The following is a 16,959-nucleotide window of genomic DNA, read 5'->3' as shown; positions in this document are numbered from 1 at the left end:
TAAATTTCCTTGCTACTAAATATTCAACTGTTAATGGTATTATAACAAAGTGGCAGCAACTGGGAGCAACAGCAACTCAGCTATGAAGTGGTAGGCCACGTAAAATGACAGAGCGGGGTCAGCGCATGCTGAAGCGCACAGTGCACAAAAGTCACCAACAGTCTGCAGAGTCAATAGCTAAAGACCTCCAAACTTTGTGTGGCCTTCAGATTAGCATAGCAGCAGCTTGCAGAGAGATTCATGGAATGGGTTTCCACTGCTGAGCAGCTGCATCCAAGCTTTACATCACCAAGTACAATGCAAAGCGTCGGATGCAGTGGTGTAAAGCACGCCACCACTGGACTCTAGAGCAGTCGAGATGTGTTCTCTGGAGTGACAAATCACGCTTCTCTGTCTGGCAATCCTATGGACATGTCTGGGTTTGGCGGTTGCCATGAGAACGGTACTTGCCTGACTGCATTGTGCCAAGTATAAAGTTTGGTGGAAGGGGATTATGGTGTGGGGTTGTTTTTCAGGGGTTGGGCTTGTCCCCTTACTTCCAGTGAAGGGAACTCTTAAGGCGTCAGCATACCAAGACATTTGGACAATCTCATGCTCCCAACTTTGGGGATGGCCCCTTCCTGTGCCAACATGACTGTGCACCAGTGCACAAAGCAAGGTCCATAAAGACATGGATGAGTGAGTTTGGGGTGGAAGAACTTAACTGGCTTGCACAGAGTCCTGACCTCAACCCAAAAGAACACCTTCGGGATGAATTAGTGTGAAGACTGGGAGCCATGCCTTCTCGTCCGACATCAGTGCCTGACCTCACAAATGTGCTTCTGCAAGAATGGTCAAACATTCCCATAGGCACACTCCTAAACCTTGAGGGCAGCCTTTACAGAAGCGTTGAAGCTGTTATATCTGCATAGGGTGGGCCAACTCAATATTGAACCCTAAGGGCTAAGACTATGATTCCATTAAAGTTGATGTGCGTGTAAAGGCAGGCAGCCCAATACTTTTGGCAATATAGTGTATATTACCTTATACTTCTGTATACTGTAAATCTTCTCACTTACCATATGTAACAGTAACAGTTATTATTTTCCTCCTTATGTCATTACTCAATAAAAATTTATTGAAAAAAAATGAATGGCACCAAATGTGCTCTGTGGTAAAGCGCATACTGACAAGCATGTTACATTAAAAACATGATGTGAATGAGCCCCTGAAGGAGGAGAATAAGGAGGCTGCTATTACTGACTTCTCTCAACAAATGTGAGTGGTTGGTAGGAATTTCTAGCTGAAATAGATTTTGCAAGGAAACATGCAGCAAGTGAAGTCAGAAAATATTAAAGAGTACCTCCACTTTTGTTAACCTCTTGCCGTCCGCCTGCTGTTTATAAACGGCAGGGCGGTGGCAGTCCAGGGGCGGGTTTGCCGTTCCTAAACGGCACCCGCCTTTTCTAGCTGTGCGCGCTCCCTAGGAGCGCGCACCACCGCGATCCGGTGTCCGCTGTGTCCTCCGGACACAGTGAAACACCGATCGTCGGACGGGACCTCTCTACGAGGTCCCGGTCATGTGATCACTGATTGGCGAATCAGTGATCACATGCAAAGTAGTAAGCAAGATGTCACTTGTGACATCATTGCTTACTACGTGTGAAATCTGTGAATGATCACAGAGGTCACATGCTACAAGGCTATTCACAACAGCCTTGTACCATGTGACAAGCTGTGACCAATCACAGCTCACTCAGTATTTCTCAATGACTGCAAGAATGCAGACAGAGAGAAAGAGAAATGATTGCTTTTACATCCTATATGGGTGTAAAAGCAATCAGTGTAAAAAAAAAAAAAAAATCTTCATCACCCCCCCACAAGTAGTACAGTGTCACCATGGTGACACTGTACTGCTAGGGTGACAGTATGTGAAAAAAAAAATAAAAATAAAAAATAATAATATAAAAAAATAAAATAAAAATGTAAAAAAAAATGTTTAAAAATTATAATTTTTGGTTATAAACTAATTTGGATTTTTTTTTTTACTAAAAAAATAACGGAATAAATTTTGGCCAAGATTTAGGATGAAATATTATTTATTTGCAAAATTTTATTAAAAAAAACACTTTTTTTCAAAATTTTTGGACTTTTTCATTTACATAGTAAAAAAAATAAAAATCCCAGCGGTGAATAAATACCACCAAAATAAAACTTTATCTGTCTCAAAAAAATGGTAAAAAATTCATATGGGTACAGTATTGCATGACCGCGCAATTGTCATTCAAAGTGTGATAGCGCTGAAAGCTGAAAATTGCCCTGGACAGGAAGGGGGTAAAAGTGCCCGGACAGGAAGTGGTTAAGAAACATTTTTTCCCACCTGTGTGATCTATGTACATTGCAGGGATTTTAACAAACTTTGCTGCGGATTCCTATCTTTTGTTATTTTGAAGAAATAACTGACTTCTCCATCAAGATAAATAATAAAACCATCAGTCCCTCCCCTAATGCCAAGATGGTAGGTGCAATCCTGGACTCTGACCTGTCCTTTCAGCCCCAAATCCAATCACTGTCCAAATATTGCAAACTTCTCCTCTGTAACATTTCTAAAACACGCCCCTTTTTAACCATTGAAACCACTAAGCAACTCATTCACTCCCTTGTTATCTCTCGCCTTGACTTTTGTGACTCCCTCCTCATTGGCCTACCTAATCGCAGGCTATCTCCTCTTCAGTCTATCATGAATACTGCTGCCAGACTCTTCCACCTTACGAACTGTTCCGTGTCCGTCACCCCTCTCTGCCAATCCCTCCAACGAATAAAATTAATATAATTAACAGTAACATACAAAGCCATTTACAACTCCACCCCAAACTACATCACCAATCTTGTCTCCAAATATCGCCCAAACCGTCCTCTCCGCTCCTCCCATGACCTCCTGCTCTCTAGCTCCCTTGTCTCCTCCCTTCATAATCATTTCCAGGACTTCTCCAGAGCCTCTCCCATCTTCTGGAACTCTCTACCCCAATCTGTCCATCTCCTACTCTGTCCACTTTCAGGCGATCCCCTAAAACCTATCTTATCTGGGAAGCCTATCCTGCCATCAGCTAATAACTGAATCTTCTATTTCTTCTATCAGTTCATCCCCCACAGTTATTACCAGCCCCTGCCTCTTAGATTGTAAGCTACAAAGAGCCCTCTTGTATTGAGCTGTATCGTTGCTGTATTGTCTCCCTTTAGATTGCAAAGCACTGCGCAAACAGTTTGGCACTATAGAAATCCTATTTAATAATAAATATGATAAGTTTGTCTGTGTCCATGTGCAGAGTAAATGTGAATGGTTTTATAATTATTTCTCAGCTGCTGAAGCTGCAGGGCTCTAATGAGGACATTGGCAGGGTCTGCATTCCTTAGACATGATTTCCCCCTGGGAATATCTCACTAAAAATGAAATTTTTGTTGCAGGGGATGCCTAAAATCTGATATGCATCTTAGTGCATGTATGTATGATATGTATCTAAGTTCTCCTTCATTGCTCCTACCACTCCATCCCCCACAGCCATTTCCTCCTGTACCACTACCCCCTCCCTTCAAGATTGTAAGCTCGAAAGAGTAGGGCCCTCTAACCCCTCGTGTGCTGTTTGTAGTTGCTGTACTGTTTCATGTATTGTCCCCCCCTCTATTGTACAGCGCTGAGCAAACCCTTTGGCGCTATATAAACTCGATGTAATAATAATAATATTAATAGTGCAGACTTGTGGGAAAATCAGTATGCCAATCACACAAGCAGGAAATTACATTTCTAGGGGGCGTTCTGTACATTATCTGTACACAGAAAGCCTCCAGGTAGCCATATTGCATTTTATTTATTTATTATTGGTACTTCCATCAATTTACACAGCACTTTACATGTATATATATTGTACATTCACATCAGTCCCTAACTCTCATGGAGCATACAATCTAAGGTCCCCAATTCACATTCATACATACACATACTAGGGCCATTTTTAGACAGGAGCCAAGTAATCTACCAGCATGTCTATGGCATGTAGGAGAAAAATTGCATTTTACAGCACTACAGGTTAGAAAGGAAAGGTCATTTTTAAAAACATTCAATTACAATATGACTTGTGTAGCAATTGTAAACTATTGCTATTAAGTAAGTGGAGTTACCCTTTAACTGCTTTCCCGCCGCCCTATAGCAGAAATATTGCTACAAGGCAACAGGGGTGCACAAAATCACGTATATATACGTAATTCAGCATTTCCGGGTTGGAGGTGCGCACTAGTGCCCTACTCGCACCGCCATGCACGACCTTGGCTTTCAATCAGCAGGTCCCGGCCAGTGATTACTGACAGGGGAAAGAACTGTATGTAAACAATACAGTTCTCTCCTGTCAGCTCCAGCACACTGCTTTGCATAGCAGAGCCATACAAAGTAGTGTGTTTACAGTGGAAAGCAAACACACAGCCCCCATAGCGAAACACACACAGTTAACCCTTTGAGCGCCCCAGATGTTAACCCCTTCCTGCCCAGTGTCATTAGCACAGTGTCAGTGCTTTTTATTAGCGCTGATCACTGTATTGGTGTCACTGGGGATGTCAGTGACACCAAGTCAGTTCCCCCCAGTGTCAGAATGCCCGCTGCAGTCCTGCTATAAGTCGCTGATTGCCACCATTACTAGTATAAAAAAAAAAATTCCAGTATCTATACCGCCATCTGTAAACGCTATAACTTTCATGTGAACCAATTAATTTACACGTATTGAATTTTTTTTAGCAAAGACATGTAACAGAATATATTTTGCCCTAAATTTATGACGAAATTTGATTTTTTAAATTTTTTTACTGGACCTGTTTAATAGCAAAAAGTCAAAAATACAGGTGTACCTCGGTTTACGAATTTAATGCGTTCTCCGGTACATTTCGTATTGCAAAACATTTGTAAACTGAAATGTGGTTTCCCATAGGAATGCATTAAAAACCAATTAATCCGTTCCCGAGGTCATAAAAAAGTTTTTAAAAAGTCGCTGTCACTATAGGTCAGTGCCGGTTTTTAAATGTAATTACCGGATTTTTTTTTTCTTCACTATAGCTCAGAGAATCAGATGTCACTTCCCCCCGGCTAAAAGAAACAAGGTTTCCTTTTATGCAGGCCATAGACGGGTCGATTTTTTGGCCGAAAAAAAAAATCGTCTGATTTTCATACCGTTATTGGGTTAATTGGTCAGCCGTTTTTCGGGGTTTTGGCACATTTTTTTTATCATTGAAGTTGGCAAAAAAACGTCCGATTTTGCTGACCGGCCGATTTTTGAAGAAGAAGGAGGAGGAGGAAGAGGAGGAGGAGAAAAAGAAGAATTCCAGTCCGCTATTATATTTGACATGAAAAGTCTTGCGGTTGCAACAATGTATCTATTTGTATCCGAATAAAAACATCTGTATCTGAAATGGATACATTGTTGCAACCACAATACTTTTTCATGTCAAACATAATAGCGGAGCTCTCTGCAAGGGACAGAAGTAAATGCCGGCCGTAGACGGGACAAAAAGTTTTACCATTGGTGGTAACGTCGGCCTATTGAACGACCGATTTTTCTTTTTTTAAAAAAAAAACGTCTGGTTTTCGATTCGTCTATGGCCTGCATTAGTTTGTTTCCCGAGATAAAAGAAACAAAGTATCCTTTAGCTCCAGGGAAAGAGACAGCTAATCCTGTAAACTATAGTGAAGAAAAAAAAAAGCGGCAATTGCAATAAAAATTGTCACCGACATACACTTCATATTGCAAAAACAATTCGTAAGCATTATTTTCAATGGATTTTCATTTGTAAACCAAATATTACGTTAATTGAGGTGTTCGTACACCTGTATTTTTTTTCTCAAAATTGTTGCTTTTTTTAAAAAGTAAAAACCGCACAGGCGATCAAATACCACTGAAAGAAAGCTCTATTTGTGGGGAAAAAAGGACGTAAATTTCATTTGGATGCAGTGTTGCATGACCGCGCAATTGTCACTTAAAGTAACACAGCACCGTAACACAAAAAATTGGCCTGATCAGGAAGGGGGGTACACCTTCTGGAGGGCAAGTGGTTAAAGTATTTACAGTAACATCCAGTACGCCTTCCATTCCCACCATGAGTCGTGGCAGCACGAAGCGGGTATTCGTCCTCCTCTCGGCTCAGTGTGCTGAGCTCTCCTGTGAGGGGTTTATTCTAGGTTCCCGCACACAGAGCCGCGCACATGCGCAGAAGACGGTGTTATAATATCAACTAGCCCCCTCCTATACTCCACCTTTCCACATACCGTCGCCGAACACAAACCACGCCCACATCGTCTGCCACTACAGGCTACAAAGCCAAAGCTCTCCTGCCTTCACCCATAGAATCGTCCTACCGCTGATTACCATAGTAAGCCACGCCCATCGTGCGATCCTCGCCTCACAAACACTCCGTCGTGTAGCACTGGGCACGCCTACCGGAAGCTGAGACTTACGCGATCTCATTCATCGGGAAGAAAGGGTCCCGTGTGAAAAAGGAGGAACCCAGCCCGGGATTGGATGAAGAGGCTTCTCTTACGTGTGGCCCCGCCCATAGTGTATTGCTATAGAGGTGGCTTCCAATAATTAGTAGCTGACAGTGGGGAGCCGGTTGTCAGTGAGATGAGGAAGGTTGTAGTAGTCACCGGAGCCAACAGGTACGTAGTGTACGCGATTCTGTGCGCTGACGGTGGGCGAATTCTGTGATGATAGAAGCTCTGTGACATCGTTGTCCTGGATGGAGGACGTCTGATACCAAATTACATTCCAGGGGGAATAATTGGGCCATTCGTGTTAGTAATGAGCCTGGATTTAGGAGGACGAGCCATCATCCTGGGCTAGCAGCCATTTCTGACTTGGAGTGAACTTTGCTGTGTCTGGTGTTATCAGCACACAGTATATGATGTCACCACATGTTACAATCTGATTGTACAATCTGCTTTAGATCCACCAACAACCATGTACTGTGAGGTGCCATGCACTGCGGGATCTTCTAAACACCTTTCTCTTGGAAGGAGAGAAAAACAATTCACAAACACATCCAAGCTGTGTTTTTTTTATTTATTTCAGGTACTTATATAGCGCTGTCAATTTATGCAGCACTTTACATATATATTGTACATTCACATCAATCCCTAACCCCCGAGGGGCGTACAATCTAAGGTCCCTAACTTACATTCATACATACACATATGTTTCTTGCAAATGTGCTTAAAGCGGAGTTCCCCCCAAAAGGGGAAGTTCCACTTTAAAGATTGATCCCCTACTCCCCGTTAAGGGGAGCGAGCGGAAGTTGTCCTACCCTCCCTTCCCGTAGTCTTGTGGGACACATGACAGGTCCCAAAAGACGACGGGGCCATTCAAGAAGCGCAGCACTACTCGCGCATGCGCAGTGGGCACCCGGCTGTGAAGGCACAAGCTGTCACAGCCGGGTGCCCACACTGAAGATGCTGGCGCCTGGAATACAGGACGGCCGGTAAAACGGGCTGCGACGGGGGCAACACGGGATCGTGGGACAGGTAAGTGGCTGTTCTTTAAAAGTCAGCAGCTACAGTTTTTGTAGCTGCTGACTTTTTTATTTATTTTATTTTTTTTTACAGAGTGAGTGGAACTCCGCTTTAACCACTTGCCCTCCAGAGAATTTACCCCCCTTCCTGACCAGGCCATTGTTTGTGATATGGCGATGTGTTACTTTGACAATTGCGTGGTCATGCAGTGCTGCACCCAAATGAAATTTATGTCCTTTTTTATTTCCCCGCAAATGGAGCTATTTTTACGGTGGTGTTTGATCGCCTCTACATTTTTTTTTTTTTTGCGCTATAAATCAAAAAAAGAATGACAATTTTGAAAAAAAAAAACCCAAAACATGTCCTGTAAAAAAAATTTAAAAATCTAATTTTTTCATAAATTTAAGGCAAAATGTATTCTGCTACATGTCTTTGCTAAAAAAAAAATTGCAATACATGTAAATTAATTGGTTTACGTGAAAGTTATAGCGTCTAAAAATTGTGGCATATATACTGGAATTTTGAATTTTCTTTTTTTTTTATACTAGTAATGGCAGCAATCAGCAACTTATTGCGGAACTGCGGCAGGCATTCTGACACTGGGGGGAACTAACTGCCACTGACATCCCCACTGACACTAATACAGTGATCAGTGCTAATAAAAAGCACTGCGCGTGCCCCCTACTCAGAAATGCAAAATCATGCACATATATATATACACGTGATTTTGCGCAGCCCTGCTGCAGTAGTTCTGCTATAGGGTGGTAGGTAAGCGATTAACCGCTTGCCCTCCTGAGGATTTACCCCCCTTAATGAACAGGTCTATTTTTGCTACTCAGCGCTGCACTAATAATTGCGCGGTCGTGCAATGCTGTACCCAAACAAAATTTACATCCTTTTTTCACACAAATAGAGCTTTCTTTTTGTGGTATTTGATCACCTGTGCACCTTTTATTTTTCGTGTTATAAACAAAAAAGACCAAAAATTTTAAAGAAAAATTATATTTTTTTACTTTCGGCTATAAAAAATATATAGTTAATTTTAAATTTAGGCCAAAATGTATTCTGCTGCATGTTTTTGGTAAAAAAATCCAAATAAGTGTATAAGTGTGTGAAAGTTATAGCGTCTACAAACTATGGTATAGGTGCTGCAATTTACGCCATTTTTTGCTATACAGCGCTGCAATTGCGCAGTCATGCAATATGGCACATAAATTAAATTTATGTCCTTTTTTCACACAAATAGAGCTTTTTGTTGGTGGTATTTAATCGCTTTTTATTTTTGGCACTATACACAAAAAAAGTTTTGAGATTTTTTTTTTTTTGGTATTTTCCCATTTCTGTCATAAAAAATATCCATTAAAACAAAAATTTCATCATAAATTTAGGCCAAAATGTATTCTGCTACATGTTTTTGGTTAAATAATCCCAATTAAGTGTATATTTATTGCTTAGTGTGAAAGTTATAGCGTCTACAAACTATGGTATAGATCAGGGGTCTGCAACCTTTAAGACATAAAGAGCCACTTGGACCCGTTTCCGAGAGGGAAAAAAAGACTGGGAGCCGCAAAACCATTGCAACATTTAAAACAAATCCGACACTGCATATATTGCAAAAAGCGCTCTGGTCATGAAGGGGGTTTAAGGGACCAGTAAGCAAAGGGTTAATCAGGGCCACAGTGTATCGTCATAATCACAATCATAGCCTTAGGTCAGTGGTGGGCAACCTTTTTTTTCAACTGAGCCAAATCTCGCCAAAACCACGATTGAAATTTATTTTGAGAGCCAAATTTTTAAAACTGAAAATACATCCCCCATATAGTAATTCATCCCCCCTATAGTAATTCATCCCCCCTATAGTAATTCATCCCCCCTATAGTAATTCATTCCCCCTATAGTAATTCATTCCCCATATTGTGTCAATTCACTTACCTTTGCTCTGCGCGTTCCTCTCGCCGTGTTCCCACGCCGTTCCGGTCTTCAGGGCGGACTGTGAGAGGAGAGGGGTTCGTCACGCTGCCCCGCCTACATCCTGACAGCCAATGTTTGCCACGGGCCGGATTAAAAGGTCCGCCGGGCCGTAGTTTGCCCATTGCTGGGCTAGCTGCAGAGTCCTGACTTTTGGGGTGGCCGCCCGAGAGGAGGGAGGGGAGCGGGTGCCCGGCACACAGAAGAGCCGCATTAAAATGTATAAATAGCCACAGCTTGCCAACCACTGAGCTACGGCAACCCTATTGCCTCTCACCTGGTGGGCAGTGTGCTCCGGAGCCGCAGCAAAGGTGAAAAAGAGCCGCATGCGGCTCTGGAGCCGCGGGTTGCTGACACCCGGTATAGATAATGGAATTTACACAGCTTTTACTTTTTGACTGCCCATCACATTTCTTGAGGTGCTAAAATACCAGGATAGTACAAACACCCCCAAATGACCCCTTTTCGGAAAGTAGACACGCTAAGCTATCTGCTGAGAGGCATATTGAGTCCATGGAAGATTTATTTTTTTTTCCATAAGTTTCTGGAAAATGACAAAAACTTTTTTTTTTTTTTTACACAAAGTTGTCATTTAAATTATATATTTCTCACACAAGCCATGGGTAAATGTGGAATTACACTCTAAAATACATTCTGCTACTTCTACCGAGTATGGGGATACCACATGTGTGAGACCTTTTGGGAGCCTAGCCACATACAGGAGCCTGAAATCCAATGACCACTTTGAAAGCCTGAAGATGCGTAACTTCCTCATTTCACTTCCTCACTACCTATCACAATTTCGAAGGCCCTGAAATGTCAGCATAGCACTAAACCCCCCCCCCCAAATGACCCCTTTTTGGAAAGTAGACACCCCAAGGAATTTAAAAAGAGGCATGGTGAGTATTTTGCAGGTCTCATTTTTTCTCACAAGGTTTTGAAATAAAAAAAAGAAGAATGTTTTTGTTTTTATTTCTTCAATTTTCAAAAACTTGTGGCAACAAACGAGATCTGGAAAATACTCACCATGCTTCTGATCAAATTCCTTGGGGTGTCTACTTTCCAAAAAGTGGTTATGTGGGGGGGGGGGGGGGGGTTAGTGCTTTCCTGGCATTTCAGGGCCTCCGAAACTGTGATAGGTGGTCAGGAAGTTAATGAGGAAATGAAGCCCTTTAAAAGCCTGATGGTGCTTATTGGATTTTGGGGTCCTGTACTTGGCTAGACTGCCAAAACATCTCTCACGTTGTACCCCCATACTCAGGAGAAGTAGCAGAATGTATTTTGGGGAGTAATTCCACATATACCCATGGCATGTGTGAGCAATAAATCATTTAAGTCTGAAATCTCACAGAGAAAGAGAAGCTGTATTTCTGTCCTGAGTTCTGGAAATGTTTTTCAAAGAGGTCCAGTCTTTACAGTAATTCGTGATTGCACACAGGGGAGAAGTCGCATTCTTGTCCTGAGTGCGAGAAATGTTTTTTCTTTAAATCTGCACTAGGCGCACATCAATGATCTCACAATAGGGAGAAGCCACATTATCTGAGTGAGGGAATAGTTATTTACTGAGGTCTCATCTTTCTGCACCTAAGGGATCCCACACAACCCTGGAGGTGTATTAGTGCCTTGAGTGCGGGAAATGTCTTCTAGATGAATGTTGCTGGACATCCCAGATCTGATGTGGGGAAGAAGCACACCCTGATATACACATCAGATATACTCCATGGCTGATTTTCATCATGGAAGAAACAGTTCATCCTAGATTGTAAGCTCCAATGATCAGGGCCCTCCTATCCCTCTTGTATTGAACTGTATTGTTGCTCTTTGTCTTCCGGTATACTGTAAAGCGCTGAGCAAACTGTTGGCGCTATATAAATCCTGTATAATAATAATATTAATAATAAGTGACAATTTTGTGTAAAAAAAAAAATTGTCATTTTCCAAAAAGTTGTGGTACAAAAATAAATTCTTCTATTGATTCAACATGCCTCTCAGCAAATAGTTTGGGGTGTCTATTTTCCAAAAAGGGGTCTTTTTGGGGAGTGGGGGCATTTTATGCCCAGCATTAGAAGTTTATGCCACACATCACTCACTCTTGTAACCACCTGAAGACCAAGCCTTCTCTGACACTTTTTGTTCGCATGAAAAAAATCAGTATTTTTTTTTGCTAGGAAATTGCTAGGAAATTAAGTTAAACCCCCAAACATTATATATTTTTTAAAGCAAACACCCTAGTGAATAAAATGGTGGGTGCTGCAATTTTTTATGTCACATAGTACTCACGCAGCGATTTTTCTTCAAACGCAATTAAAAAAAAATACTTTTTTTTTACTTTGAATGCACAAAAACACAAAATATTTGCTAATTATTTGGTAAAATATAAAAGATGATGGTATGCCAAGTAATAGATACCAAACATGACATGCTTTGAAAATGCACATGCCCCGTGCAATGGCGACAAACTGCATACGGTTTTAATATCCATTGGCAACATTTTAAAAGCCATTACAAGCTACCATTTTAGATTTACAGAGGAGGTCTAGTGTTACTGCCCTTGATCTGACGTTCACGGTGATACCTCACATGCATGGTGCAACCGCTATTTCCATACTGGCACAGAATCAACGCTCACGAACGCAGATGTGTGCGGGGGGGGGGGCAGAGTACTTTTTTACTTTTTTTTTTAAAGTTATTTTGATCTTTTTAAATTATTTTTACACTGTCCCCTTAATTTTTTTTTCATCACTTTTAATGCTATCACAGGGAATGCAAATATCCCCTATAACTTCAATGGGCATTGTCATATATTCTTTTTTGAGAAATCTGGGGTCTGTCAGACTCTAAATCTCTCCTCTGCCCTTTCATTATCTAATCAAACCAAGATCGGTGTGATCAGATGCTTTCCCAATTTACAAATGGCGCTGTTTATATCCTGCAAAACTGAAGTGATGAAATGCTCGTAGTTTCCGATTTCTTAGGCTTTAGAGATGATTGGCACCATTTTGGTCTCCACTCAGCTCTATGGTCAGCTGGCAGAAACACCGGCTGCATTCCCAGGTTGCCCCGATGGCATGGGACTGCCCGAGAAGGCCGTGGAAGGCAGTGGGGGAGGGGGGCATCATCTCCCGCTGCTTGTAAAAGCAACCCTGCAGCTAATTAGCCACTAGGATTGCTTTTACTTGAAATATGATTGCCGGCTGAAAAAAACGATACCAATATGATGCCTGCAGCTGTAGGCATCATCCTGGTATAACCATTCAAAGTCCACTGATGTACCAGTACGTCGCTGGTCTTTGTTGGGTATACAGTAATACCTCGGTTTACAAATTTAATTAGTTCTGCGGGACATTTCGTATAACGAAAAATTCGTAAAGCGAAACACTGTTTCCCATAGGAATGCATTGAAAACCATTTAATCCGTTCCAAAGGTTAGAAAAACAGTAAACGCTACTAAAATACCACATTAGTTATTTTATTAACTCATGCAGTATTTTAGTAGTGACAACCATGTGTTAATGTTTCAGCTGTCAGCCGGCAATTCTTTTACACTCAGCTTTCAGGTGCCAGTTTTAAAATGTAATTACCATTTTTTGTTTTTTTTCTTCACTATACAGTAGTTCAGAAATTCATCTGTCACTTTCCCCCTCCAGCTAAATGAGAGAAATTTTCTTTTACTTTATTTCCCCAAGTTAAAAGAAACAATGTTTCCTTTCAGTTTCTTAAAAGATACAAAGTATCCTTTAGCTCCAATGAGAGTGACAGCTAATGTTGTGAGCTATAGTGAAGAAAAAAAAAAGATGGCAATTGCATTTAAAAATCAGCACTGACATACACTTCGTATTGTGAAAAAAATGAGTAAAACATTTGTAAACCGAGGCATTATTTTTAATGGATTTTTATTCGTAAACCGAAAATTACATTAACATAGGCATTCGCAAACCGAGGTATTACTGTATATGCTATGTTCTTTTTTTTTTTTTTTTTTTTTTTTTTTTTCCTTTTTTTTATGTATGCAGCTTGTGGACTGAATGAAAAAAAGAGAAGAAATCTCTGCCAGAAAAAGTGTGTGCTATGCCCACCATAAGAATATACCACCCTGCATCCACCCACTTCTAATGGTGGGCACACATTAGGTCACACGGTGTCACATGCGCCAGTTCCAAGATTGTACAAATGTCTAAATAGTGGCACGCTTGAATAAAAATTGTCCACGTATAAGTGGTACCCCATATGGAAAAAGGATGACTCCAAGTCCCAAACTATGTTGCCTCTACTCCCCATGTAGTCTGGGCATCTGGGGGGCTCCACGTGACCTTTTCCCTCGTAAATCCGAAACATATAGGCTATAAAGTATAGCCTGTTGTCCTCTCACAGGTCTTCTACATCTTGACCCCATATCTGGCACACTTGCTAGGGAGAAATTGTTTGAATGCAAGGTGGCCAGAAAAATTAATAAGGGACTTATCAACGCAGATTTTTTTGCTGGGGAGTATAGACATCTGCAAATTTTTGGTTAAGGTGATTTGTGAGGGGCTGAATTTTGTGGAGCCGGTCAAATTCAGGGTTACCTCGAGGACGACAGAGTGTATTGTTGTTGAAATGCATAAAACACACTATACTCTCATATCTATGCCTGGCCATGGCAGCAGAGAACACGGGCATATGAGGAATGGGGTCTGTGGACCAATACAATCGCAATTCATTTTTTTTAGTAATGCCCATTTTGAGGGATAGGTCCAAAAAAAATTTAAATTCGGAACCCGTAATGAGTTTCCATGCGAATGGTCTGGAAAGGTTTGATTTTGGGTTGGCGGTGATAAATTGTTGTGCATATAAATTGCTTTGATCCACAATCAATGCATACAGATCTTCTGTGAAAAACAGCTCCAAAAAATCAAGGGGAGTAGTTAAATTTGCTATTTCCACCTGAATTGCGGGTTGGGCAGTGAATGGGGGAAGTATGGGTGCTGCAGAATTTGTGGGCTGCCAATGGGGATTTTCAAGCACATCCAGAAGGATACTTGGGGCTCTACAGGCCTGTGTGCGAATTCTTGGTGGTTGCGGGACAATACTTGTGCTCGCCACCGCACCAGCTTGTACTGCACTTATGGGACTTGCCATGTCGCCAAGTCATACTGCAGTGCTGGTATTATTATTATTCAGGATTTATACAGCACCAACAATTTGCTCAGCGCTTTACAATATAACGGGAGACAATACAGCAACAATACAGTTCAATACAAGAGGGTGAGGAAGGCCCTGCCCATTGGAGCTTACAATCTAAAAGGCATGTGAAAGGCCAAGATGTACTAGGCCACTAGTACTTGCCAGTTCACCAAAAGGTAGTGTGGCACTAGTACTGGCACTCTGCTGCATATGAGAGCCATGAAAATTTACCAGCAAGTGCTAACAGAGATCAGGCCTGATTCTGCCAACACTGTGTTTTGTGTGCAATGTATCAAGTGACAGTGACCTACTGACACTGCACTTGCTGGGGGAGAAGGGGGGGTAAGCGTAGGGGCTAAACGCAGGTGCCAGGGTTGATCCCGCTAACTCTGCATTTTTGGGGACGCTATACTAATGTGAATGCTGGTATAGTGCTGATCTGATCGAAGATATTGATCCGTTCTGACACTATACTAGCAATGGAGATTTATTGTGTATGAGCGTCTTCCTGGCAATCGAGGGGTTTAATGTGATGACTGGTGTGCTGATGGGTAATCTGATGCTATCTGGGAAGGGGCGTGAAAACCACAGGAGCACGAATCACATATATATGTGATTTTGTGCAGCTGTGCCGCCCCGTAGCAGTATTTCTGCTATAGGGCGGTCAGGAAGCGGTTACATAAGCGGTTTGTCTTATGGGGCTGCGTTACTTTAACTGCACCAAAATGAAATTTACATCCTTTTTTTCCCCATGAATTGGGCTGTCTTTCGGTGGTATTTGATCGCCTGTGCGGTTTATTTGCACTAAAAAAAAAAGCCCGACAATTTTGAGAAAAAAAACTATTTTTGAATTTTTGCTATATGTCTAGTAAAACATTTAAAAAAATTTTAAAATCAAATTTCATCATACATTTATGCCAAAATGTATTCTGTGACATGTCTTTGCTAAAAAAAATCCCAATACGTATATTTTATTTATTTGTTTTAAACTTTGTTTTATATTTCTTCAGTTACTTCCTGGTTTCCATGCCTACGCAAATGATATCATACATCCAGGAGTCTTCAGAAGGGGTGGAAGGGCTTTCTCAGCTAAGGCCGATGGATTGCTTTTTCCAGGAAGTAAATTCACCTGCCCTTACTTAAGATGTCCACAGCCAGAAATGCTAGAGGGCTATTCTGCAAAGTGATTTCTCAGCAAAATAAAGCACGGAGATGTAGATGGATGGGAAAGTTTGCTTTGAATATTAAAGGAAAAGTACAGCCAAAGCTCTTTTGGTTGTACTTCTCTTGGGGATCACAGGAGTGCAGTTAGTTCCACAGTCCTGTGACCTGTTTTCAGCTGACAGCGGACAGCAGTCCACTGTCGGCTGACGTCACTCAGCCTGTCCAGGCTGGGGAAAGATCCTGGCGTCTGGAGTGGCACCTGGGTCAGCCTCTCAGCGAGAGTTGTGATCCCGTTCCCCTTCAGCAGCTGCATCTTTCCCACCAGCCGCCTGTACAAAGGCTCAGCTCCTACTCAGCTATGACATGTCAACATGAGGAGGAGCCTCGGAAGAATGGCATCGCAGAGGGATGTGCCGCACTATATCTGAGGTCTGAGGGAAGCTGCAGCCAAGCCTAGTGAAGGGAGAACTGCACTGATTACTTCTAGGTGTGATCGATTTGGGGGAGGGGCATTTTGGTGTTTGTGCTACTGTTCTAGGAAGGGAAATCAGGGGGTGGGGGGAGGGGTGATTTGTTCTAGTAGGGGTAATTTGGGGGGTTAGGAAATGGGAGCATTTGTACTAGAAGATGATTACTTGTAGGTGGGATCAATTTTGAGGGGGTGGGGGGGGGGTGTTATGATGTTTGTGCTATTGTGGTAAGAAGAGAAATCTGGGGGGAGGGGGGTAATTTGTGCTGGGTGGGGGAATTTGAAGGGCGATACGATACTAATTGTTCTAGTAGGGGTAATGTATTTTTTTCAGGGGGGGGGGCATGTACTAGGAGGGGTGATTTGTGCTGGGAGATGAAGGGGATGATTTGGTCCAAATAGGGATTTGGGGGAGGGAAGGTTGTGCATTCTGCAAGAGGTGAAGGGGTGATTTGAGAAGGGGGGGTGAATTTGTGTTAGTGCAATGACACACCGCTGTTTGGCTGAGACACGTCGAGGCACCATTTTTAAATAGAGGAGGTGACATCAGGCAGTTCTGAGTAACAGCGCAGTGGCCTACAACATTCAGCATGTAGGAAGGAGACTCTGTGCAGCCAAAAGTGGACCCCCCTAAGGCTAAGCCGGCTGGCCAGCCAGGCACATCCACTGAAGG

At 42.1% G+C, this 16,959-nt stretch overlaps 1 protein-coding gene across 1 annotated transcript in view; it reads left to right on the top strand.

Moving 5' to 3' along the window:
- Positions 1-6,441: 6,441 nt before the first annotated feature.
- HSD17B7 (hydroxysteroid 17-beta dehydrogenase 7) overlaps positions 6,442-16,959 on the top strand; it is a 62,571-nt gene continuing 52,053 nt past the window's right edge. Inside the window, exon 1 of the mRNA XM_089683072.1 lies at positions 6,442-6,673. Coding sequence (XP_089539198.1) covers positions 6,639-6,673 — 35 coding nt within the window. The 5' untranslated portion in view covers positions 6,442-6,638. The remainder of the gene's footprint in view (positions 6,674-16,959) is intronic.

The sequence above is a fragment of the Staurois parvus genome, unplaced genomic scaffold (genome assembly GCF_062004578.1).
Source record: "Staurois parvus isolate SC_StPar_1 unplaced genomic scaffold, SC_StPar_1.0 ptg000300l, whole genome shotgun sequence".
NCBI lineage: Eukaryota > Metazoa > Chordata > Amphibia > Anura > Ranidae > Staurois > Staurois parvus.
This window is presented reverse-complemented; position numbering and strand designations above follow the sequence as displayed.